Source organism: Pristis pectinata, chromosome 30 (genome assembly GCF_009764475.1).
Source record: "Pristis pectinata isolate sPriPec2 chromosome 30, sPriPec2.1.pri, whole genome shotgun sequence".
Classification (NCBI taxonomy): Eukaryota; Metazoa; Chordata; class Chondrichthyes; order Rhinopristiformes; family Pristidae; genus Pristis; species Pristis pectinata.
The window spans coordinates 10,517,102-10,542,898 of record NC_067434.1 but is presented as its reverse complement, the minus strand read 5'-3'; the positions used below and the strand labels follow the sequence as shown (position 1 = coordinate 10,542,898).

Sequence of the window (25,797 nt, the reverse complement as noted above, 5' to 3'; positions counted from 1 at the left end):
AGGCATCATGGGCTTCTGAACAGGTCTTTAAAACTATTGGGGAGCACAGCAGAGGAATAGGGATTGGTGGGTCAGGGACTGAGTTTCAGACGACTGGGAGTGGTCATAGCAGCGGTTAGTCATTGGTTTGAGCCATGTAGGATTGGGCGATTGGTGGATGGACCTCGCTTAAAGTCCCTAAAATTCACTAACATATTACTTTTCTTCAAGATTACTTTGTACTGCATACATTGCCTTCTGAGGCACAATGCAGTTTCTAGCTAACATCCAGTTTCTAGTCCAGATGAGGGGTCTAGAGACTGAAATGTTGACTGTCCATTTCCCTCCATGGATGCTGCCTGACCTGCTGAGTTTGTGTGTTGCTCCAGATTTCCAGCATCTGCAGTTTCTTGCGTCTCCTTGCCAATGTGGCTTCAATGAAACATTGACCGTTATAGAGAGCAGACTGTAGATATCCACAAATAAATAGTAAATTGAAATCCTCTTCAAATTGTTAAGTGCAGCCTCATTGTCCACATTGACATGGTGTCAGACTCTGAGAAGCGGCAAGTATAAAAGTGCTCGGCAAGTCTCTTGGCTGCTTGGAAAACGTGAGTCTCAATGGCCCAAATCTGATTTCTTACATCTGGCACAGTCAAAAATAATTGCACCTTTGCAGAGTTTTCTCTTCCATCAGAAGAGTAGATCCTTGGATGGCTGAGAGCTGGTGACTTGCCAGTGCTCAACTAGTTCATATCTCACTGCGTTCAAGGAACAAATAGCATTAGTTCCCTCTCGACTTTTGTTCTCCCTAAAGTGTGTTAAACAGAGTAATGCACCAGAAAATGGAAGGCATCTGATCCCTGCCTACACTTCCTGCTGCCTCGGTAAAGCAGCCGGCATAATCAAAGACCCCACCCACCCTGGACACTCTCTCTTCTCCCCTCTCTTATCGGGCAGAAGATACAAAAGCCTGAAAGCACGTACCACCAGGCTCAAGGACACCTATCCTGCTGTTATAAGACTATTGAATGGTTCCCTACATGATAAGATGGACTCTTGACCTCACAATCTACCTCATTATGACCTTCCACTTTATTATCTGCCTGCACTGCACTTTCTCTGTAGTTGTTACACTTTATTCTGCATTCTGTATTGTTTTACCTTGTACGAACTCAATGCACTATGTAATGAATTGATCTGTATGAACGGTACGCAGGACAAGTTTTTCACTGTACCTCAGTACAAGTGACAATAATAAACCAATTCCAATTCCTTTCAGAAGGAGACCAACCTTAGTCTGTCATCCTCCAGAGTAGTAAAATCATCTTACGAGGCCTATCTGAAAATAGCCCATCTATTCCCAATTCCCAGCACCTTCAGAATACAGCAATACAGCAGAAGTATAAGACTCCAACATACCTCTGTGTGTGTGTGTGTTTGTGTGTGTGTGGCTGTCTGTGAGCTTCTCTCTCTTCCTCCACAATCTTTCCCTCCCCCCACTTCACCCCACAACAATCCTCATTAATTCTAACAAGCCTTTGGAATAGGAAACTGAGCATTAATTTTTTGTCTGCCTGAAGATGGATGTGGTGAAGGGGATGAGTGTGCGAGCTTCCCACCAGTGGGTCTGATGTCTGGTATTCTACCCATACATGCCTCACAGCACAGACAGTGAGTAACGGAGAACGGCTGTGTGCTGATGATCTGTCTTCACGGGAATCATCTGGACTTTCCCAGTGTGTCTTTTGGTTTGAAAGAAGCAGGATTTACAGAGCACACAGCTAATTCATGCTCCACTGTGCTCCCTACTCGGCTAGGAATGCTTTATCTGCTGTAACTTCTGGTTAGAAGGTAGCATCAGATTGCCTCTGGACTGTTGATTCCGTCTCAGGCTTTATCTTGTAGTACTACAGCAGCAGAAACAAGAGAGTGAGAGAGAGAGAGTGGCAGAGAGACAGCATCTATTGTGCCTTTGATATCTAGCAGATTCACAATTATGCCTTTCTTCTCTGGAAAATACATCAAGAAGAGAATAGGCATCAATGGAGGTAAGCTTCTCTTTCTGAAGACCGGTTCTGTGCTCCTTAAAAATTCTAAGTATTTTGTTTAATTCTGTATTATATGGCAATGTGCAATTTTGGAAAAGGAAATCTATATTAATGCCAAATACCATTGGCATGTGAAGCTCGTTTAGGGACTTTTAACTCTGTGAGGCTGTGCTTAACAATTGGAAGAGGATTTCAATTTACTAATTATTTGTGGATATCTACAGTCTGCTCTCTACAGTGGTCAATGTTTCATTGAAGCCACGTTGGCAAATTTTATTAACAAGTCGGATAGTTCTTCCCTCTGTGTGCAGGGATATTGCCATGCATTCCCAAAGTTACCAGTACCAGCGGACTAAGAGTTACTACTGACTTCTACCTCCGGGCCCCTCTGCAATGTCGTACAACATCCAACCCTGGATGGAGTGGACACCCCTCCTTTTAAGCATCAGCAAGACTAAAGTTCCTAGATCCAGGCACATTCCTAAGTCTTTCCCTGGCCACTGGATCAGGCTGAACCACTGTCTCTGTCATTGACTGTGAACTGTGTGATTACGCTCTGTGGGATGTTTTACTCTGTTAGAGGTGGTGTGTTCACAGTGAACTGGCATTCTGACCCCATTTCCTCTCCATCACAGTAACAGCTTGCTACCATCTCCAAATATCACCCATCTCTACCTTGCTTTACATCTGTGCTTGCTATACGCCCATACACACTTACCTCAAGGTTTGACTCCTCCAGTGTTCTCCTGGCTGCCTCCTCTATACTCTCTATGTAAACAAGCTCATCCTGAACTCTGCTGCTTTTATCCTACATGATGCTGCCCCTTGCACCCATGACCCCACTCTTGGCTCTCAGACCACGGCCACTTTGGTTATAAGATTCTCACCCCTCTATGGCCCACCCCTCAGCCCTGCTGCCATCCGTACAAACCCCTCCCACAACCTTCTGACAATTCCCTCCTCCCCTCAATTCCAGCCTCCTACAGATTTCCTTTGCTCCACCATCGCTGTGCCTTCAGCTCTATGGCCTTTGCTCTAGAATTCCCCCATTAAAGCTCTCTGCTCTCAGTCTCCTTCCTTATGACCCTAATGATGGGATTAGTGAAGATGGACAAAAAGGTCAGCATGAACATGATGGGCTGAAGGGCCTGTTTCTGTGCTGTACAACTCTGTGACTCCATGAGCCCATTTAAAATCCATTTTGCTGACCAACTCTTTTAGTCATCTTTGTTACAATGCTGATTATCGACTGATTAAATAATACTATTTGGAAGGTTTGATATTTGATATTGATATTTATTTATTAGTCACATGTACATTGAAACGCACAGTGAAGTACATCTTTTTGCATTACTTGAGAATGTTCTGGGGGCCAACATAGCATGCCCACAGCACCTGACCTATACGTCTTTGGAATGTGGGAGGAAACCGGAGCAGCCAGAGGAAACCCACGCAGACACACATGGAGAACATACAAACTCCTTACAGACAGCGGCCGGAATTGAACCTGGGTTACTGGCGCTGTAATAGCGTTACACTGACCGTTACACTACCGTGCCGCCTCAAAGGCCCTGAATAACTTCAGATTGGTGTTGTGGTACATGGGAGGGTTCTCAGCTTAACATTACCTGCACTGAGCCGCAAGAGACTGCAGATGCTGGAAATCTGAAGCAGCATTAAAAAGAAGCTGGAGGAACTCAGCAGGTCAAGCAGCATCTATGGAGGGAAATGGACAGTCGATGTTTCGGGTCAAGACCCTTCATCAGGACTCCATCATCATCAGGATTTAATCAGGATTTCCTGCCGTTGATGTTGCCTGCACTGAACCACCTGGTTCAAGCTTGTGGAGGTCATCACCTGAGACCTGGACCAAGGGAAATCACTGTTCCTGTTCAGTGGCTTCTGTTGGAAGGTGTACACCAGGTGAAGTTGGGAACAGATGTGGCACTGGTACCATTCAGGGCTGAGATATGAAGGGTGGGGCTTTGGGTGAGGGGCTGGCTCTGCTTCGAGGAACTGTGGCCATACGAGCCTCACAGGGAATAGAAGGGAGATTTAACAGCTTCTGATACAGTGAGGGACAAGGTGTCCTCCTGTTGAAGTGTCCATCTCTTTCCTTCAAGTCATTGAAATAGATGTGTCCTTTACCAATGCCTCGAGGACTTGAGCTCACCACATTACAAAATACCTGCACCCCACCACTACAAAGCACAGCCCCTTCCGATTCAGTGGCATTAGCAAACAAGCAGCATTTGTAAGCTGAACTGAAGGAGATACATTTAAATACAGAGAATATCTTGTGTGAAGAGTCCCCAAGAGTCACTTCCATCATCAGATGCAAAGGAACATGCTAACACTGGAAGTCCTATGAGTCTCTCTGCACAGTGTAACGTGCAAAGCCTCCTGACACCTTTGCAGTCCGACTTGGGTAAGTTAATTTATTTTTGAAGAGATTAATCTACTCCCCCATTGACTCCCGCGAGAGCAGTAGCTATTTCGCACAACTCTCTCGAGTGCCATCAGGGAAAGCAGTGTATTTTGAATGAATTACTTGTCATATATCAGCAGTCTGCAACAAGCATACAGCCCCAAAGTGCGGTCCAGGCAAATAGCTTGGATGTTTTCATAAGGAAACAAGATGAGTGTGTGGGAGAAAGGGGAGGTGAAGGGTGAGCTGAGCGAGATGGAAGGGGAGGAGGTTCCTGTGGAATATAAATCCCAGCACAGACTACTTCACCGAATGGTCTGTTCTAGAGTGGCATGAGCTTTGTACTTCTGTAAAACACTCACCCTATTTTTCTTCCATTGTTTCTTGCTGCGATCAGAATTGGTGGTGGAATCCCTCACTTTATTTCTTAGGTCTTCTTGTGGTGCAAAAGGAGGCCATTCAGCCCATCGAGTCTGTGCTGGCTCTTGGAGAAATTCCATCTGGCAGAGTGGACCAAAGAACCAGGTTACAGGTCTGTTCATTATTGGCTGCCTGCATTACACCTGGGCCAGAGGATCCGTTCTCAGTTGTACTCGGCTCTGCAGGTTCAGTTCCATTGCAGCCAGAGTGATAAGGTGGATAAACCCTTATCCTGGTCACCTCACTGTAGGAAGGACGTCGAGGCTTTAGAAAGGGTGCAGAGGAGGTTTACTAGGATGCTGCCTGGATTAGAGGGCATGTGCAATCAGGAGAGGCTGGACAAACTTGGGGTCTTTTCTCTGGAGTGCCGGAGGCTGAGGGGTGATCTGTTGGAGGTGTATAAAATTATGAGGGGCATAGATAGGGTGGACAAGCAATATCTTTTTCCCATTATTGAGAGATCCAATACCAGAGGGCATGCATTTAAGGTAAGAGGGGGTAGGTTCAGAACAGACGTGAGGGGTACGTTTTTTACTGAGAGAGTGGTGAATGCCTGGAATGCGTTGCCTGATAGGGTGGTGGAGGCAAATTCATTGGGGGCTTTTAAGAGGGGTTTGGATGGGTACATGAATGAGAGGAAAATAAAGGGATATGGGCATTCTGTAGGTAGGAGGAAATAGCTATGTCAGCACAACATTGTGGGCCGAAGGGCCTGTTCTGGGCTGTACTGTTCTACGTTCTGTGTGCTATGTTCTAAAACCTGTGGTCAATACTCACCCTGCAGCCAAAGATGGAATTCTCCCCCGGTGTCTCTTTCATTTCAAATTTAATTCCTTATTGGAAGTTATCAGTGAGTTTGTCCAACATGTGTCTGTCTCAGTCAAAGGAGGCATGGAGATGGCTTCAGCAGCCGAGGTAAAAGGATTTTTCACTACTAACCAAAGTCAGTCAGTTAATCACAACCCCAGTGAGCCAAGTAACAGCCTTACACAGCAGTGGCTCTCTCCTCTCTGGGACGGGAGCTCTGTGACCAGCCCCATCCCAGGAAGGAACTTCAGTTCAACAAGGAGTTAAACTGAGGAGCTGTCTGCTTGCAGATGGGTGTAAATTATGCCCTGGAGCTAGTTAAAGAACTTAAACATTCCTGGCCAACATTTATCCTTCATTTATCCAGATGTGAATCCTGATTTTGCCGGTGATCCTGAGAAAAGCCTGCCAATAGCATCCTCGAGACAACATGGTCCAAGTTCCCCCGAGTAGGACTATCCCATGCATACACCCTGTACAATGAAGCAGGATCCAGCCATTGTTAGAGAGAGGCAACCATAGATCGTGCGTTGTCTTTATAGGCCAGACTATAACAGGACAGCAGATTTCATTCCCCAGGGATTTTCACAAGAATTGGTCACCTTTAACTATGCCAATTTTTCTTATTCTATGTTTTTAAAATTTAAATGAAATCCATTTTCCTAGCATCTGTGGTAGGATTTGAGTGGTTCTCATTGAATCATAGACAAGCCTTCTGGATTACTACGCCAGTAGCATAACCACCATGTTGTCACACAGCAGTCACAGCTCCTTACATATGGGATCAGCAGGGAACCTTTCTTCCTTCAATGCCTTACGTTGCACTCTAATTTCATGAAATGAACTGTACATAAACAGGGCATTCAGCTCCTCTGATCTCTGCCTCTGCAAATTGTTCTAAACAAATTTCCAGTTCAATATTTTTTCTTTATCTGACATTATCTGAATCTCCCTCTGTTCTTTTCTCCCGCAGGTAAGTATAAGGATTTCCCTTAAATCTATCTTTTGTAATCACCACAAGCACCATTCCAAATCTTTACCACTCTCCAACTAGGAAAGTTTCCCCTGAATTTGTTTCTGAATTTATTAATGACTATCTTTCATTTATGATACTGATAGAAGTGACGTTTCCACATTCATTCCATCAAACCCTTTTAAAGTTTTAAGGACTTTTACCAAGTGCTCTCTTTCCTAGAAAAGCTAACTGGACCTTGTTTCAGTGCTGATCAGAACGTCACTGAGGCGAGTAGATCCACTGGGTCAGTTTGCAAGGCTTGCTCCCTGGACCTTGGACCATGTGGTCAATAACCTAACCAGACTGTCTCACCTGGAATGGATGGGTTGAATAACAAGGACAGGCCGGTCAGCCTAGGATTGTATCTCAGTTTGATCACAGCTCAAAAATTAGGGGTTGCCCATTTAAGACAGAAAAGAGGCAAAATTGTTTATCTCAGGGGACTGTGAATCCCTCAAAGGGTGTGGAAGAAGTCTTCAAATATTTTTGATGTAGAGAGGGTGAAGGCTAAGCAGGAGGTTACAATCAGATCAGTCATGATCTTATTGAATGGTAGCGCAAGCTAGAGGGGCCGAGTGGTTTACTGCTCATAATTTGTGCTTTCATATCCTTGCATGAAGCCAACCTGATTGATAAAGCTATCAGAATCAACCAAAAAGCACTAAATTTTTGCCAAAAAAAAATCTGGGAGAAGGAGATTCAGAGAATTAGAGCTCCCACCTCCCACCCAAAGGTGTTCTGAAATGAAGGTTCACGGCGGTGTCATGTTCCCAGAAGCATCCTACCTTCACAAACTCTTCATTAATTCACTTTGGTACAAGCTGTGCATCTACATCAAGTAACTAGGACAATGAAAATGGCAGCAAAAGTTCAGAAATATCAACTTCAGCATGAAGGTGATTTAGTGATTTGGACTTCATTATGTTCTAATCAAAACCCCTTCACACAGGGGAAGCAGAATTCCCATTATGGATTTAATTTTTGTAATAAAGCCCCATATATATATATATATAATATATATATATATATATATAAAATATATAAAATATATATATATATATATAATCTTTGAGAACTAAGACCTAATCATCTTCAAATGCCTATAAACTGATACAATACTAATATGCATCAAAGCCATTACATTGGCATAAACTTCAAAACATATTTAAGTGTTGCAAAGGCTGCCTAAACCTTGCAGCATTAACACATGTTTTCATGTAATGTTAGTGCACCAAAATGTGCCAGTTTTTAATCCCCTGTGGCAAAATGAAGACAGTGATTATTTTATAAATTGCATGCTGTTTAATGATATCCTGAGAATGAGAATGTTTATTGACAGCTGTAATTAGTCGGTGGCTGATTTATTCCAGATATAACTCTGAACAGTTCATTAAGAAATGTCAGTAAATGGAGGTTCATTGAAGTAAATGGAGTACTTCAATGGCAATGGTAGGAAGTGCAAGTGTTCCCGAGCCAAGGAACATACTTCACTCATGACCTGTGAGGATGTGACTGAATGTTTAAATGTTGTGATATGTTTACTTCAGGATCAGATTCAGACAAGGATTGGACAAATAAAGGATGCTGTCCCTTTAACCCCTGGGACATGGCAGTTTGCCCAGACAGGAAGTTGCTGCTATAATTGCTCCCTCTCGAGCTACGATCGTTTTCCTCAAGGGTGCACAGGAAAAGCAATTACTGCATGTCGCAGGTGGGGATGGGAACTCTGTAACCAGATCTTATTGGTAAATCATGTCTCCTTGAGTCATTCAGCAGGGAAACAGGCCCTTTGGCCCAAGGAGTTCATGCTGACTATCAAATACTCATTAATGCTAGTCCTTTATTCACCTGACAACTCCCCCAAGATTCTATCACTCACCTACACCTCAGGGGCAATTTACAGTTGCCATTTAACCTACCAACCCGCGTGTCATTGGGATGTAAGAGGAAACCAGAGCACCCTGATGCAGACGCAGGGAGAACGTACAAACTCTACACAAACAGCACTGCAGGTCAGAATTGAGCTCGGGTCATTGGAGCTGTGAAGCAGCAATTGTAAAGTCTGGTCCTCTTGATGTGAAAGGGCAAGTAATATGGTACAACAGTCATGATCAGAAGTTACATATTTTAATATTACGTCCAGAACAGAGTTAACCTGTGCCGCCGGCTGTGCTGCATCAGTGCTAATGATAAAGACAGTGGGCTAGAAATGTAATCACACAACTCCAAAAGGACACAGTGTGGAGCTGAGCAGAACAAACTTGTGCACATTTCTGGGTTCCTATCAGAAACTTGTCCTTTCAGTTCTCAGTGAGAATTTTGTTCGCTAGTAATATTTGTACAGTGTAAAACTCTCCCAAATGATGTTAGTAATAGTACAACTCATGAAATTCATCTGCAATGAAATTTCAACAGAAAATTCCAAAAAAAATGCTGGTTCTTTATTCCTCACAGGACAACCAACTTTTCAGAGCCTTGTTTCCCCTGCTATGGAAGAAGCCACACTTAGAGTGCCCACTTAGTCCTCACTGTGAGCTCTGAATTCCTGCAGCCTGAGAAAAGATCTCATGCTTTGACTACCAATGCCAGAGAGACTTATGTCATAGTCGAGTTTATTTTTCAAAGTCGAGTTTATTGTCATATGCACAAGTACATGTGTGCACAGGTGCAATGAAAAACTTACTTGCAGCAGCATCACAGACACACAGCATCAGATAAGCAGCATTCACAAGAAAGAAACATAAATTAAACATAAATTATACACAATTTTTACAAGAAAGAACACAATTAGAACAAAAAAGAGCAAAGTCCATTTTAATGCAAAGTGGACAAAATGGTCATAGTATTGCCAAACTGCATTGATTAGGGTTGAGCCGGCTGGTTCAAGAACCAAATGGTTGAAGGGAAGTAGCTGTTCTTGAACCTGGTGGTGTGGGACTTCAGGCTTCTGTACCTCCTGCCCAATGGAGGCTGCGAAAAGATGACATGGTCCGGATGGTGGGGATCTTTGATGATGGATGTTGCCCTCCTGTCACTGTCAGCTCTCTTGCTTGAGGATCGCAGCTGCTCTCTGCCACATCTCGTAGCCATCTGCTCACTGCTGGTCACTCTGACACCAATTTCAAGGAGGCTTTGTCTACTTTTCCTTCAACCCCACATGAGCGGGCAAGAGGATTTGCCTACAGTGCACCCTTCCCAAAACTAAAGGCATTCACTACATTCATGTCTTTATAGAGACCTCCTGCAGCTTCCTGTTAGGGGCAGTTGGAGCTGTGAAGCAGCACTTTCACTAGCGTTACATGTCTCTGTGATGCTCATGCACAAGTAACATACCACTTCTGGGTACCCTTCTTCACCCACCTCTCCAGGTCTCTCTGACACCCTTTGAGCACTCTTTCATTCACCATCCCTTTCATTCATTTGGAAGCAACACTCCCCAGTAGCTGGAAGAGTGTTGTTTAGAATGTGGTATGTCCCTTTGACAGCTGGCTGTGCTAAGTGCTTACAACTGTGAGATCTTGTCACTAATAAGGAACATTGCACTGAACTCAGTAATGCCAGATTCAGGATAGTGTCACATAGGCTAGTGGAACTGCTGCCTCACAGCTCCAGCGAACCAGCTTCGATCTTGATCTCGGGTGATGCCTGTGTGGAGTTTACATGTTCTCGCTGTGACCACGTGGGTTTCCCAGAGATACTGCTGCCTCCTCCCACTTCCTAAAGATGTTTAAGTTGGTGGAGTAATTGGCCATTGTGAAGTTACCACATGCTTATGTGGGGGTAGAATCTAGGAGAGTTGATGGGGATGTGGGGTGAATAGATTACAGGGAAAATTAATGAGGAATGGGGCTCACAAAGCTATCCCATTCCCCACTGATTTTCAAAGCTATCCCATTCCCCATTCCTTCCTTATGACAGTGAAGGAAATGGCCTCCTTCACTGTCATAAGGAAAGGTGATAAGGTGCAAACCCAACAACACTGTTTGCAATTAAATTATTCACTCTGTATGTGACTTTCACAGACACTATTTAAATCCCAAAAAATCAGCAAGGAGCAATTTCCAAGCCAGTAAATCCAATTCTAGTGAAAGGTGAAACATTCACTGTTTGCCTCTTTGCAAATGTCGCTTGAGTCCCTTGCATTTTCGTTTTATTTCATGTTTCTAACACTCTGTCACTTTGCTTTGGTTTCATTGAAATCTAATGTTAGGGTTTTGTTGCTCAAGGATGTAATGCACAAACATTATTGCTCGAGGCCTTAGAACATAAACTAGATATTATTCATATTACAGGTTTCAGAAGCCTGAGACAATTGTATTACCAGAACTGGTGGGTTATCTCTATAATCATTGTACAACAGGATCAGCATTCCTGCTGGGTTTGGAAAATATGACAATGTAAAGCAAGTGTTAACGGGTCAGCAGCCTGAACCTATTTACGATCAAAATCTCCAAATCCACAGAGATCTCGTCCCTCGAGCTGGACAAGAATTAACCAGTAGGTGAGGAGCCTATGTTGGCAGTTGGAAATGAAAAGGTCGAGAGAGGGAAAGAGACAAGAGGAAGAGGAGAGTTTGAGAGGGGAGAAAGAGCCATCAGTGGGAGGGGGTGGGGATCCCTTGAGGAAGAAGTAGGCACGGAGGTGGAGGTGACGGAGGAAGAGCTCAACGTCATGGCAAGCCCGGAACCCGTTGAGGTGTGGGCGCAGGGGTAGGAAGGTGAGGCCTCTGCTAAGGACAGACCGCTCTGCATCAGAGAGGTGGTGGTCCAAGGGGATGGTAGAGACAAGGCCACAGTTGGAAGAATTAACCAGTCTCCCTCACCAGATCCAAGCACTTAAACTGTGTTCTATTTGTACTTTAAAACTAAACCTGTGTCCATTGGTTGTGGGTTCAAATCCGGCTCCTGTGTCAAAAAAATCTAGTCCGACAGTCCTGTGCAGCAGTGAGGACTGTTGGAGAAGCCACTTTTCAGAATAGATGCTAAACTGAGGCTTCTTGGACCCTTCAGGTAAATGTAGACCATCCATCAGATTATTTTCAAGAGGAGCAATGTTGGTATCTTATGAGCTGGCCAATGTTTAACCCTTAATCCACATCACCAAGGTGCATTTCCTTCCTTAGATGCTGCCTGACCCGTTGAGTTCCTCCAGCATCTTGTATGTTGTTCCAGATTCCAATACCTGCAGTCTCTTGTGCCTCCACTAACATTCTGATGATTCTCGGAACCCATATTCGTTAGACTTTAACAGTTACCACGTTTCAAGTGTACTTATTAGCTGTCAAATGTTTACAATGTCCTGAGAAGGATGTGAAAGGTGGTATAGGAATGCACAGAGGTACTGTCCTTTCCCAGGAGGTGTGACTTTCTCTGCAAAGGTATTTCTGTCTTTGGAAAACTCTCTACTCTAGAAGTAGAGATTTTGGTGATTGGGTCATGATCCATTATTGCAGAATTTACTCTTTCACCCAAAGTGGAAATTAAACACACTTATGCTCTGTGGATGAAACAAGTAAAGGTCTGTAAAACTTGGTCCAGGCTTTGATCTGCTGCCAGCAGTAACCAGTGATGATACCTCGGCCTGAGGGCAAAGCTGGCATGTAACTACCTACCTAACTGTGGGCAGTGTAACTACCTACCTAATTGTCACAAGCCTCAACAATGCAGCAGGAACATTTAAACCCATCACTCAGTGTGGTGTGCATCCACAGATTGGTACAACCTACCAGAACCGCTGCCAAGTTCAACAGCAGCCTGCTGACACACTGTAATATGTACACTGAATGTGTGAAATATTGTGGGAAAAAGGATAATGAAGTTAAAGTAATTAAAAAATGTCAGTACTCATGTTAATTATATGGAGTTACTTTGACAATCACAATATCAACAACTGTCGCACCTTCTCCATCCCATACCCCCTCCCCTATCTAATATTTCCAGTCATAACTAGCACCATTGTGTTAATTACATTTGCCTAAAATAGGTTTCTAAATAATACTTAAAAACAACCAGAGTGGAAGGTCGTCTAGTTTAATTGTGTCACCAACAAGCTGAGTTTACTGTGGGTTTGAACTCACACAGCTAATGTAGCAAGACATACATTGGCACTCCGAACCACAAAGTACAGTGTCCTTCACGACAAGAGCTCCATTGGCTAGATTATTAGAAGTATTTAATGCAGAGGTAGATACATTTTTGTAAGATAAGCGAATTGAGAGTTATGGGGAACTGGCACAGAAGAGACCAGCATAGATCAGCCATGACCACATCGAATGGTGGGACAGGCTTCAGAGATCTGGTGGCCTACTCCTGCTCCATATTTCCTTGGGTTCTTGTGTGTTAGGCTGCCCATTCTCTGCACACGTACAGTATACTCTAATTGCCAGCCATTCTGACCGTAGATGGATTGAGTGCTGGTTACCTCCACAATCTGCATTAATACTAAAGCTGATTGTAAAAGAAGAAAACTGAGTGAAAAATAATAATTATATACACATTGGCATCAATGAGCCCAGTCATTTTGGGTTTATTAAGAAGATTGTTCTGGGCAAAATGTAAAAAATAGTCAGCACTGGAAGTTAAACATCGTTAGAATCAGAATCACATTTATTATCACTGACTTATATGTCGTGAAATGTGTTGTTTTGCGGCAGCAGTACAGTGCAAAGAAACGAAATTACTATAAACTACAAAATGTATAAATAAATAGATAGATAAATAGTGCAAAAAAAAGGAATAATGAAGTAGTGTTCATGGGTTCATGGACCGTTCAGAAATCTGATGGCGGAGGGGAAGAAACTGTTCCTAAATCGTTGAGTATGGGTCTTCAGGCTCCTGTACCTCCTTTCCGATGGTAGTAACGAGAAGAGAGCATGTTTCAGATGTGAGTGTCCTTAGACACTGCCTCTAGAAGATGTCCTCGATGGTGGGGAAGGTTGTGTCTGTGATGGAGCTGGCTAAATCGACAACCCTCTGCAGCCTCTTTTGATCCTGTACATTGGAGCCTCCATACCGGGCGTTGATGCAACCAGTCAGAATGCTCTCCATTGCACATCTGTAGAAATTTGCAAGAGACTTTGGTGACATACCCAATCTCCTCAAACTCCTGATAAAGTAGAGCTGCTGGCATGCCTTCTTCGTGATTGCATCAATGTGTTGTGCTCAGGATAGATCCTCCGATATGTTGACACCCAGGAACTTGAAGCTGCTCACCCTTTCCACCACTGACCCCTCAATGAGGACTGGTGTGTGTTCTCCCGACTTCCCCTTCCTGAAGTCCGCAATCAGCTCCTTGGTCTTGTGACGTTGAGTGCGAGGTTGTTGTTGCAACTCCAGTCAACCAGCCGATCTATCTCACTCCTGTACACCTCCTCGGATGCGAGCAAAGGTCAGTGAGTTCATTCACAGGGTTATGGCTGTTGCTGGCAATGCGAGCACTTATTGTTCATCCCTAATTATGCCTGAATTGAGGAGGCAGGTAAGTTGAACTACACTGGTGGGCCCAGAGCATTGGAACCACACTGGTGGGTCCGGAGCCACCTACTGTCCAAACCAAGTAATGCAGCATATTTCCTTCCTTCCATGCCTCAGTGAACTGGGTCTTTGTGACAGTCTGGTAGTTTCATAGTTATGTTAGAGAGAGCAGATTTTTTAAAGAAGCTCAATATTTATTTACTAACCTGAATTTAAATTTCCCAGCTCCATGGTGAGATTTAAACACCCGTTTCAGGATGAATGACCCAGAGTAATAGAATTGGGATCATGACACCAGGAAAGTTATTGATTCCAATAGTAAAAATGAAAAGCTTGATGTAAAAAATGTCTGTGGGCGGTCAGAATAATTGGGGAACATAGAGAGAACATGAATCACTATGAGTTAGACTGCTAAAGTAGAATTAAATTGTTGGGTGGAATGATCTTTCCCTGATCCCTGGTCACATGGAGTCACCACACAAATAACTAGGCATCTTATCAACTTCCTAATGGGATCCAGTTGGTGTTATATGACTGATGTCAACTCTGTTCATAATCACTGTCAAAAAATAACCACAATAAATACCGTGAGATGGAGGATATTGTTGTCTGATGATTAACACCCATGATGGAAGACTTTGATGTGGGAGACAAATGTATAGCTCCTGATGTTGTTGAACATATATTTCCCTGAAGTGCGCTCTTTTCCAGAATCCAATTGGGAGTGTGTGTTGGTGATGTCGACACATGCTGCAGCCTTGAGTGCATCAGTGAAGCAAGGCCCTTTAATTAAATGGAAATGGTTTGTGCCTCCAATGGAAAGCATTTGCAAACTGTGAAAAAGAATCACATTTTGTATACACACAAGAAATCAATTGATTTTTCAGAGCGGAGAAATTTAATTTGTAAAGTTATTCTCTGCTCAAACCATTTCATGTATCTATCATCTTCAGTCACGTGATTCAAGTAAGCCAGAGTTCTTAACACTTCCCTTTCTTCCTCAACCACTTCCCATTACAATCCTGCAGTGAGTTCATGACTGTGACCAAACAAGACCTGAATCCATCCCGGAACAAAGAGGTCCGTTCAGAATGGGTGGTCAACCAAAAGAAAGCACAGACTGAAGATACATAACCAACCTTGTTGTCCAAATTTTAGAAACAACTAATGCTGGAAGTACCCAGTAGGCCTGACAGTATCTGTGGTGGTAGAAACGGTTAACCTTTCAGATTGGTGATCTCTACATTATTCAAGTAACTGGGCAAAAAGAATAGATGTAAGCAAAATGCAATTGTAAACTTTAATTGTGTTAAGTTAACTTGTATTAAAAGTTAAATTGAAAACACAAGAAAAGAATGAAGTCACTGGCCCCTAGGAAATATACACAAATACTTGTCTTGATATTATGCAAATAGGTCCCACAGAATTTTATACTTTGGCCAAACAGGACATCCATTGAACATTTCACTTATATTTTAATGATGAACTAGAATTTTTGCCTGAGGTTTCAAAGAGTATGCAAATGCAAATGAACTATCTTCAATGCTGAGGAAACGTTTGTGACTGTGAATTCTGCCCCATTGGGCAGTCGCTGTCAATTTAATCACATCTCAGGAAAGGAGCCCAGAGCTGCCATCAATATGTCACCGTGAGAAGGGTAAATCTCACCCTATTTAATACTTTAGCATTTATTTCTTCTCTTTCAACCAGGTTTCCCCTCCTTAATGAAGCTGTTTGCATAGGAAAATGAAGACAGCATTCAGATCTTTTATTTGCACTGTGGATGTCATTGTTAAGGCCAGAACTGAATGTCCATCACTAATGACAAAAACCATTGACAATAGGAACAGGAGTGGGTCACCAGGCTCCTCAAGCCTGCCACACCATTCATTCTGATCATGGCTGATCCATGCTGGCCTTAATTCCTCTTCTGTGCCAGTTTCCTATAACCCTCAATTCCTCAATCTTTCAAATATTTACAGTATCTATCCCCATCTTAAATATATCTAATGATCTGGCCTCTGCCACCCTTGGGGAAGAGAATTCCAGAGAGTCACCACCCTCTGAATGAAGAAAGTTCTACACACCTTGGTTTTAAATAACTGGCCCCTTATTTTTTAGCTATGTCCCCTTGTTCATGACTCTCCCACTAGTGAAAATGTTTCAACATCTGCCCTGTCAAGCCCCCTTAGGATCTTACATGTTTGGCTAAGTCATCCCTCATTCTTCTATACGCCAAGGAATACAGGCACAGACTGTCCAGCCTCTCTTGATAAGACAACTCTCTCGTCCCAGGAATTAGCCTGGTGAACCTCCATTGGACAGCCTCCAATGCCACCATATCCTTTCTTTAGCTAAGGGGATCAAAACTGTGCACTGTATTCCAAGTGTGGCCTCACCTCCACCCCATACAACTATAACAAAACCTCCCTGATCTAAATTTCCAAACCCTTCACAATAAAGGCCAAAATGCTGTTTGCCTTCTTAATCACTTGCTGCACCTGCCTGCTAACTTTTTGTGATTTATGGAGTAGAACACTTAGATCCCTCTGAACTTCACTCATTTTCAGCCTCTCTACACTTAGATAATAACCTGCCTTTTGATTCATCTTACTGAACTGCATTTCCTCACGCTTCCCACATTAAACTCCATTTGCCTGATCACTCAATGTATCTACATTGCAATACAGAATCTCAATGTCCTCATCACAACATGCCCTCCAACTATTTTCATATCACCAACAAACTAGGAAGTCTTACATTTCATTCCCTACCCCAGGTCTTTAATATCAATAGTGAACAACTGAGGACCAACAACCGATCCCTGGGATACTCCACTAGTTACATCCCTCCAGCCTGAAAATGACCCATTTATTCCAACTCTTTGTTTACTCTGTGACAGCCAGTCATCAATCCATGCTAATGCACTTCCTGCATTACCTTGGGCTCTTAGTTTATGCACCAGCCTCTTATGTGGCATTTTGTCAAATTTCCTTTAGGAAATCTAGATACACTACATCTACAGGTTCCCCTCTATTAACTCTCCCTGTCACATCCTCATAAAGTTCTAGCAAGTTTGTCAAACATGATTCATCTTTCATAAAACTATGTGACTAGTTTTAATTATATTCATCTTTCCTAACAGATGAGTTATTTCCTCTTTGATTATTGACTCTAGCATCTTGCCAACAGTAGATGCTAAACTAACTGGCCCATTGTTCTCCACTTTCTGTCTTCCTCCCTTTTTGAACAAGTGAGTCACATCAGCTCCTGGCAACCTCCCGGAATGTTGCGTTTTGAAAAATTTCAACCAATGGGTCCACCACCTCCGAAGCTACTTCCTATAAAACCATTGGGAGCAGGCCATTGGGTCCTGGCGACTTATCCGCCAAAAGCCCTGTGAGTTTCTCTAAGACTTTATCCCTTGTGATTGGGAATTTTATAAGTTCCTCCATGTTATTTGAAATTAGCTGCAGTTGACTCCTAACTGCATTTAATCTGGCCGTCATCCAAGGCTAGTTTAGATGCAGTTGGGAGTCAACTGCTGTGGGTCTATGGGGATGGCTAGTTAGTGCTGCTTCCTTACAGCTCCAGCAGTCCGGGTTCAATTCTGATGCTGTCTGTGTGGAGTTTGTATATTTTCCTGGTGACCACATGGGTTTCCTCTGGGTGCTACAGTTTCCTCGTAAGTCCCAAAAATGTGCTGGTTTTAGCATAATTGAGTGGTGTAGTTTAGCCCTGGTGTAGATGGGTGGTGGAATCAGTGTTAATGGACACATCTGAGAGAACAGGATACTGGTCCCCACTAGATTACAAGATTCCGTCAAGAAAGGACAACGTGTATTCAGATATTGCCGCGGACTGAGTTCCCACCCGGCAGGACATAAGATAAGATTTCTTTATTGGTCACATGTGCATCGAAACACACAGTGAAATGCGTCTTTTGCATAGAGTGTTCTGGGGGCAGCCCGCAAGTGTCACCACGCTTCGGGCACCAACATAACATGCCCACAACTTCCTAACCCGTACGTCTTTGGAATGTGGGAGGAAACCGGGGCACCCGGAGGAAACCCACGCAGACACGGGGAGAACGTACAAACTCCTTACAGACAGCAGCCGGAATTGAGCCCAGGTCACTGGCACTGTAATAGCATTAGGCTAACCGCTACACTACCGTGAATGGGCAAGTCCATCCCACTGGTCTCCCAAACGCTCGTTTGTATTTTCGAACTGTACGTAAGTCAGGTGTTCGTAACCCAGGGAGGACCAGTACAGGAAATGTGGGGGAATGGGAGTGATGGGCCAAATGGCCTCTTCTCTGTCGTAAGGAAATATGAAATCTAAAATGATGAGCATACATAAGATATAAGCAGCAAGGATCAGACAGCGCTCATGAGGAAAATAGAGTGGCAAGGAGGGAACTTAAGAAGGGGCTGAGGAGAGAGAGAAGGGGACATGAAAAGGCTTTGGCGAGTAGATTCAGAATTGGCTTGCCTGTAGAAAGCAGAGGGTTGTGGTGGAGGGAGTGCATTCGGATTGGAGGGCTGAGACTCGTGGTGTCCCACAGGGATCAGTTCTGGGACCTCTACTTTTTGTGATATTTATTAATGACTTAGATGAGGGGGTGGAAGGGTGGGTTAGCACATTTGCAGATGACACAAAGATCGGTGGTATTGTGGATAGTGTGGAGGGCTGTCGAAGCTTACAGAGGGATATTGATAGGATGCAGAGCTGGGCTGACAAGTGACAGGTGGAGTTCAATCTGGAGAAGTGTGAGGTGGTACATTTTGGAAGGACAAACTCCAAGGCAGAATTCAAGGTAAATGGCAGGATTCTGGGCAGTGTAGAGGAGCAGAGGGATCTGGGGGTTCATATCCACAGATCACTGAAAGTTGCCACACAGGTGGATAGAGTAGTTAAGAAAGCTTATGGGATGTTACCTTTCATAAGTCATGGGATCGAGTTTAAGAGCCGCGAAGTAATGATGCAGCTTTACAAAACTCTGGTTAGACCACACTTAGAGTACTGTGTCCAGTTCTGGTCGCCTCATTATAGGATGGATGTGGAGGCATTGGAAAGGGTGCAGAGGAGACTTACCAGGATGCTGCCTGGATTAGAGAGTATGGATTATGGGGAGAGACTAAAGGAGCTAGGGCTTTACTCATTGGAGAGAAGGAGGATGAGGGGACGTATGATAGAGGTATACAAAATATTAAGAGGAATAGATAGAGTGGACAGCCAGCGCCTCTTTCCCAGGGCACCAATGCTCAATACAAGAGGGCATGGCTTTAAGGTAATGGGTGGGAAGTTCAAGGGAGACGTCAGAGGGAGGTTTTTCACCCAGAGAGTGGTTGGTGCATGGAATGCGCTGCCTGGGATGGTGGTGGAAGCTGATACGTTGGTCAAGTTCAAGAGATTGTTAGATAAGCATATGGAGGAATTTAAGATAGAGGGATATGTGGGAGGAAGGGGTTAGGTAGTCTTAGGAGTGATTTGAAGGTCGGCAAAACATGGTGGGCCGAAGGTCCTGTATTGTGCTGTATTATTCTATGGTGTTCTATGTAAGATAAGATATCTTTATTAGTCACATGTACATCGAAACACACAGTGAAGTGCATCTTTTGCGTAGAGTGTTCTGGGGGCAGCCCACAAGTGTCGCCACACTTCCAGCACCAACATAGCGTGCCCACAACTTCCTCACCCGTACGTCTTTGGAATGTAGGAGGAAACCAGAGCACCCGGAGGAAACCCATGCAGACACGGGGAGAACGTAGAAATTCCTTACAGTCAGTGACAGGAATTGAACCCAGGTCACTGGCGCTGTAATAGCGTTACACTAACTGCTACACTACCATGCCCCTTTCCTGAAGCCCATTCCCTGAACACAATTTGGTAATTTTATTCTCATCCTTTCTGATGCAATGTTTTTAAATTCCTGATTTATTCCACGAATTAAATTTAAATCCTCAGCACCCTTGGGTAATCGCAGCGCATGTCTCTGGGCCCTTGGTTTACGCTTCTGCTCGGTGAGTCAAGAATGATCACCATGTTTCAGTAACACATTTCAATTAGGAATCAAGATGAGGAGTGTTCTTTCAGTAAAGTCCTTTCTTTTAGTTCCCAATGCACACTTTCTTTCTGACTGCACTCATTGGTATTGGTATTGGTTTATTATTGTCACTTGTACCCTGGTACAGTGAAAAACTTGTCTTGCATACCGATCGTACAGGTCAATTCATTACACAGTGCAGTTACATTGGGTTAGTACAGAGTGCATTGATGTAGTACAGGTAAAAACAATAACAGTACAGAGTGAAGTGTCACAGCTACAGAGAAAGTGCAGTGCAATAAGGTGCAAGGCCACAACAAGGTAGATTGTGAGGTCATAGTCCATCTACACCTGGACAATACTCCCTCCCTGCCACCCTCACACCCACTGGTCCCTGACTGAATTGTGGGTCTGTACAATGAGTTACTCAACCTTTGCAAGAGGGATATCAGGGTTAAATCCAATCCTAACCCCCCACCAACATCCTCGCTCTTTAAGAGTACGGCTTGTTGATTGTTCTCCACTATGATCCCGGGTCACTGGTAGACTACATACCATCAGGAATCAGCGAAACTCATGCCGGACTAGGGGTCAAATTGGCCATACCAAAGGATCCATTTACCAATTAAGCCACCGAAGGGTTGTCTCGACAGACAGATTTCCAACAGAATAGAGTCATCAGCTGACGTTTAGTTTTGAGGATAATGTGGAATTTATTGAGCTGTCAACAATGTGCAGCATGAAATGGGAAATCCTTCAGTGGTATTTAGACGTCTTCTGACCTTGAATGTGAGGAACGTACCTTCGTGTATAACATACACTTCGTTTGAAGACTATAAATAGGTGGAGAACATTGCTGTCAAGCGGGTTTATAATTAGAATACACTGCCGATGCACAATCAGGTATTTCAGTCAATGATGGCTGATTTGCTGAAGTGCTGTGCTGTGCTGAATAAAGAAACATAATAACAGGAACCTATGTCGGGATTTGGTGACCGCAGTGTGCAGCTGCTGATTCATGGCCCGGATTTACTTGTGTTGGGTGTAAGCATCAAATTGCCAGATATTAGTTTCACCCCTGTCTGCTGCCGAGGCTTTCTGTGACGGCTTTTCCAAAGGGCAGCACTGCACTGGGGTGACCTTGCTGGGAAGGGAAGGACAGTTAACTTTTCGAAGGCCGAGGTAACATTCCTCCTTATCTATTGGTTTCTTGTTTTTAAATCTTGGCACGAACAAGTTATCTGTGAGCTTGCTGTGTGAAAACTAACCAACCAGTCCATAACTCCTCTGGTGACCTACACCAGTCTGTCACTGAAGTCAATGAAAACCCCTCACACCACAGACTGACTTGATTCACCAAACAGCCACATTCTGGTTCAGACGTTTCAAAGTTTTTCTGTGTTTTCTGAGATAACAGAGTGTAATATTTTTCAGTGGTTCTGGACCAATGTGCTTCCTCAGGGGCTTCTACCTGTAGGGTTGAGAGTCATGTGGAGTTGTCCTCTTAAAACTGTCAGAGATTGTCCGTGAACTGTATCGTTGGACAGTACAGGTCCTCCCCAGGTTATGAACACCTGACTTATGTACAACCCGTACATATGAACGAGCCTTTGGGAGATTGGCGGGATGCATTTGCCGACTGCTGCGGGTCTGCAGGCATCTTCTGACGCTTGGGAACTTGGTCTGTGGTCGCATTTCCCACCTACGAACTGTTCGGGTTACAAACAGTTTCACAGCGACAGAACCCTGCCGTAACCTGGGGAGGAGCTGTAGATGTGTGCTAGTTGTTCAGTATTAGTTGTGGGTTATAATACACTGGGGCGGGGTAAATAGGGCTGGGGGAATGGTCTTGTTTCAGTTGCTTGCCCCAAGCATATGGACAAGTTCCTGTGTTCATCCTCTCCTCCCATGTTAAAGTCAATGGAACCAAACACACAGAGCTGAGTGAAGGAGGGCAGTGGATGCATGTGTTTAGCATTGCCAACCAAGGGCTGACCTCCCTCATTGTCATTTAGTTTTCGAGCTCTGCAATATGCTCTTTACTACCACACAAGGAAAGAAAATTCATCTCTGGCCGGCCCCCTGAACCAACAGTGATGACTCTGCCAGAGCTTTGGGCATCAGGCTGCAGGTTGTAAGTTTGGAACCCGTTAAAAGTGCCACCGTGTTTGAGAAGCTGGAGGGGTTTGATGAAGTGGGAGGAGGCTCCTCTGCAGCACAGAGTGTATGCAGGGCTGCGATGGGTCTATGGGGGCAGAGGGTCTGAGATGTGGCTGCTGAAGCTCACAAGGGGGGTATTATTCCAATAATTACAGGCCGTCCCCAGGTAATGAACGGGTTCCATTTTTACTGAAATCCATAAATCAATTCTGTCCATAAGTCAGAAAATACATGACAATCACTTGATATGGTAACCATACCTCCACAGTATTGTAATGAATGGCCTCAAAAACCCATAAGACTGATATGATGGAACAATTACTAAAACTGGAGAGAGGGGGGGGGGCAGGGGTTGGTGTGGGAGGAACCAGGTCTGCCATTTGTAGGAACCAACACAAGTACATATGCTGGGCCTTTTGAACTTAATATTATGGGAGCTCATTCATATCTCGAAGTTTGCATAAGTCAGGCATTCATAACCCGGGGATGGCCTGTATCAAGCATGTGCACGTATGTACATATATAATACGTGCGCTTAACTTCCCCAGTAACGTATCAGATTTTTAATTCTTGTGTATGGTAGCCCTGCTGGAGTTAAGGGATTGGCTCGAACCTGATGGGTTGACTGGCCTGTTTCAGTGGTATAATTGCTTTAAGACTGTGTGAAACAATGAAAAGGTCCAAACGTTTCTTGGTGGGCTGACACCACTGACCTGGTCAGGCACGGAGGTCCACCTCACCATCTTAGGAGTGGATGTTATACATGCCTTAAAATCTTCATTCCTTTGTGACAAACGACTAATAAATGGAAATTAAAAATGCAGATGTTCAAAGTCTGAAAAGGGAAAATGCTGGGAACTCTCAGCAGGTCAGGCAGCATCTGTGGAAAGTTAATGTTTCAAGTCAAAGACCTTTCATCAGAATTCTTCCCCAGTTCTGGGTGTAGTGTGTTGGTGAGTGGTAGAATTTGATGGAGAGTTGATGAGAATATGGAGAAAATGAAAATAAATGGAAACAAAATAGGATTAGTGTAAATGGTTGGTTGACGGTCTATTGGATTCAGTGAGCATAAGGACCTGTTTCTGTGCTGTATAACTCCATGACTCTCGGTTCGGGTTTGCAATCTTCCTTCTGGTTACATCAGAGAGTGTCTTCCACCATGAGCTTCCCTCACTTGCACCAACTAGGACATGTGGAGGGTAATCCCAGGAGCACCTCTTGGACAACCTATTTGATTCCAGAACATTTCAGCCTCCCCACCATAGACTCATTAGCATGTCCTTTCAGAAGTATATGCTTTAACTTCCTGGTAAATGAGGTGATCATCGCTTCTTGTAAAACAATGCGGTCAGTATAGCAACAATTCAAGGTTGATTCTCCTGTTTTCTTCTTCTAGGGGGTGCTGGGGACCGGGACCGGATGGCTGTCAATCATGAAGCATTCCTTCTTATGGCAAACTCCCAGAATGACATGGAGGACTGGGTCAAAGCCATTAGGCGAGTGATATGGGCTCCATTTGGCGGAGGTACTCCATTATATTTGTATCGTGCTGACATAAAGCCTCATTATTTGCTGCGCACAGTTTAACAAAGCACACAATTACTCATGGGAGGAGAAGGTGGTAATCTCTGGGAAATGTTACCTTCATATTGTGACCATTTGACATGGGTGATTCCATATTACAAAACCTCTGGTTTTTCCTGTCCATGAGCAAGTACTGAATATTGGGCAAAACCCGTTTTTAACTTGTTTAACACAGGGATTGACGTCTTGAATTAAAGAAATGTAATCTCTCTCCCCTTCCAAAAAATATTAGGATATGGGTATCAGTGTTGTTGTTGCTCATATCTATTTGGCATTGAGAAGTTGGTGGTGGGTTGCGTTAAACCATGTCAATTACCAGGCTCCCCTGAAATTGCAGTAGATTAACATGTATATTAATTGGAAGATGGCCAATTATGGTATTTAACCGAAATAAACAAGACCAGTAAATTATTACTTCCAACTGCCCAATAAATCTAAGTAATTATTGCTAGAAAGCACCACAAATGTGATGAGAATTTACTTACTTTGTTTTGATATTTTAGGGAAATTATTCCCGCCTCATTGGGTGGAGCAGTTCTTGATTAATCTAGACTCCTGGTTCCTTGTGAACTGCAAGAGCATTCCAAAAGTCTCTTTGAAAGATTATAGCACAGTGGAAGCAACATGTCATTATTTCACTTCTTATAAGTCCTGGCTTCCAGATCTTTAAATTGAGATTGCATTGGTTGCCAGGATGGGAAAATAAGGCTTTTGTGCTCTTCTGTTATCTTTTAATGAACATCCTCTTCCACCAAGAAATATTCTTTTACATTGTGAACATCATTGTCATCACACCACTGTCATGTGCTTCTGCAATGCTATTGACTGGAATCAAGTGCATGTACTTACAGACAAATTTACCAATCACGGCTTTACACAGATACAAATTTGATCTGTGCAAGGGAGCTTCTGATTTTTCATTAAGACTCTGAATCAGCATCATTGCTGTAACTTGACAAATTGTTTATCATGTAAGAATATTTTAAAAATCTGCAATTGGATCGAAGCCATTGTCTGTGATAAAACGACTAGAAACCGATGAGTGCTGGAAAGAGTAGCAATAGCGATATTGTGTCCCTTGGTTTGGTAATATTGAGTCATTTGTCCATCTCTTCTTCAGTGTGAGTCCTGGTACATAGGACTATTTATTTATTTGGAGTTACTGTATAATGGCTTGGAATAATGAAGGGTCCCCAGTGTTTACAGAAATTGAGAGACTGTCCTTTAAATTTTTTAAAAAATTTTATTTACAGCGTGGTAAAAGGCCCTTCCGGCCCAACGAGTCCCCGCTGCCCATTTTAAACCCAAATTAACCTACCCGCACGTCTTTGCAATGTGGGAGGAAACCGGAGCACCCGGAGGAAACCCACGCAGACATGGGAGAACATACAAACTCCTTACAGACGGAGACGGGAATGGAATCCCGATTGCTGGCGAAATAATCTATATTTGTAAAAAAAAAATAAAGTCCTGGTATATATCCACGGCCGAATTGTACGGCACATTTAAGTTGTAGCACTATTTTGATTTTGTTAGTTACTGGACAAAATCAGAGCATTTCAGTAGGTGTGAATTATTTCTTTAAAAGTCAGGTTAATGACTATATAAAACACTTAACCAGACCAGTATTTTACTGACCAGATATTATGTACAGTCGCCTAATAGATGCAGTGTATAGTTGATGTAGTGTAGAGTTCTGGATATGGACTTTCACCAATGCTCGTGAACTGCCCCTTCTGACCATTGTGTATAACACAAGATGACAGTTTCTTCCAACCAACACCCACCCCACCCCAGCCCATTGTTATCAATGCTCGCCCCTAACTAACCTT

General features: G+C 43.6%; 1 protein-coding gene across 1 annotated transcript in view; it reads left to right on the top strand.

Moving 5' to 3' along the window:
• The window catches only part of LOC127584571 (rho GTPase-activating protein 22-like), a 370,172-nt gene that overhangs the window by 280,119 nt on the left and 64,256 nt on the right, over nt 1–25,797 (top strand). Inside the window, exon 4 of the mRNA XM_052041345.1 lies at nt 23,778–23,906. Within this exon, the coding sequence (XP_051897305.1) occupies nt 23,778–23,906 (129 nt within the window). The remainder of the gene's footprint in view (nt 1–23,777; nt 23,907–25,797) is intronic.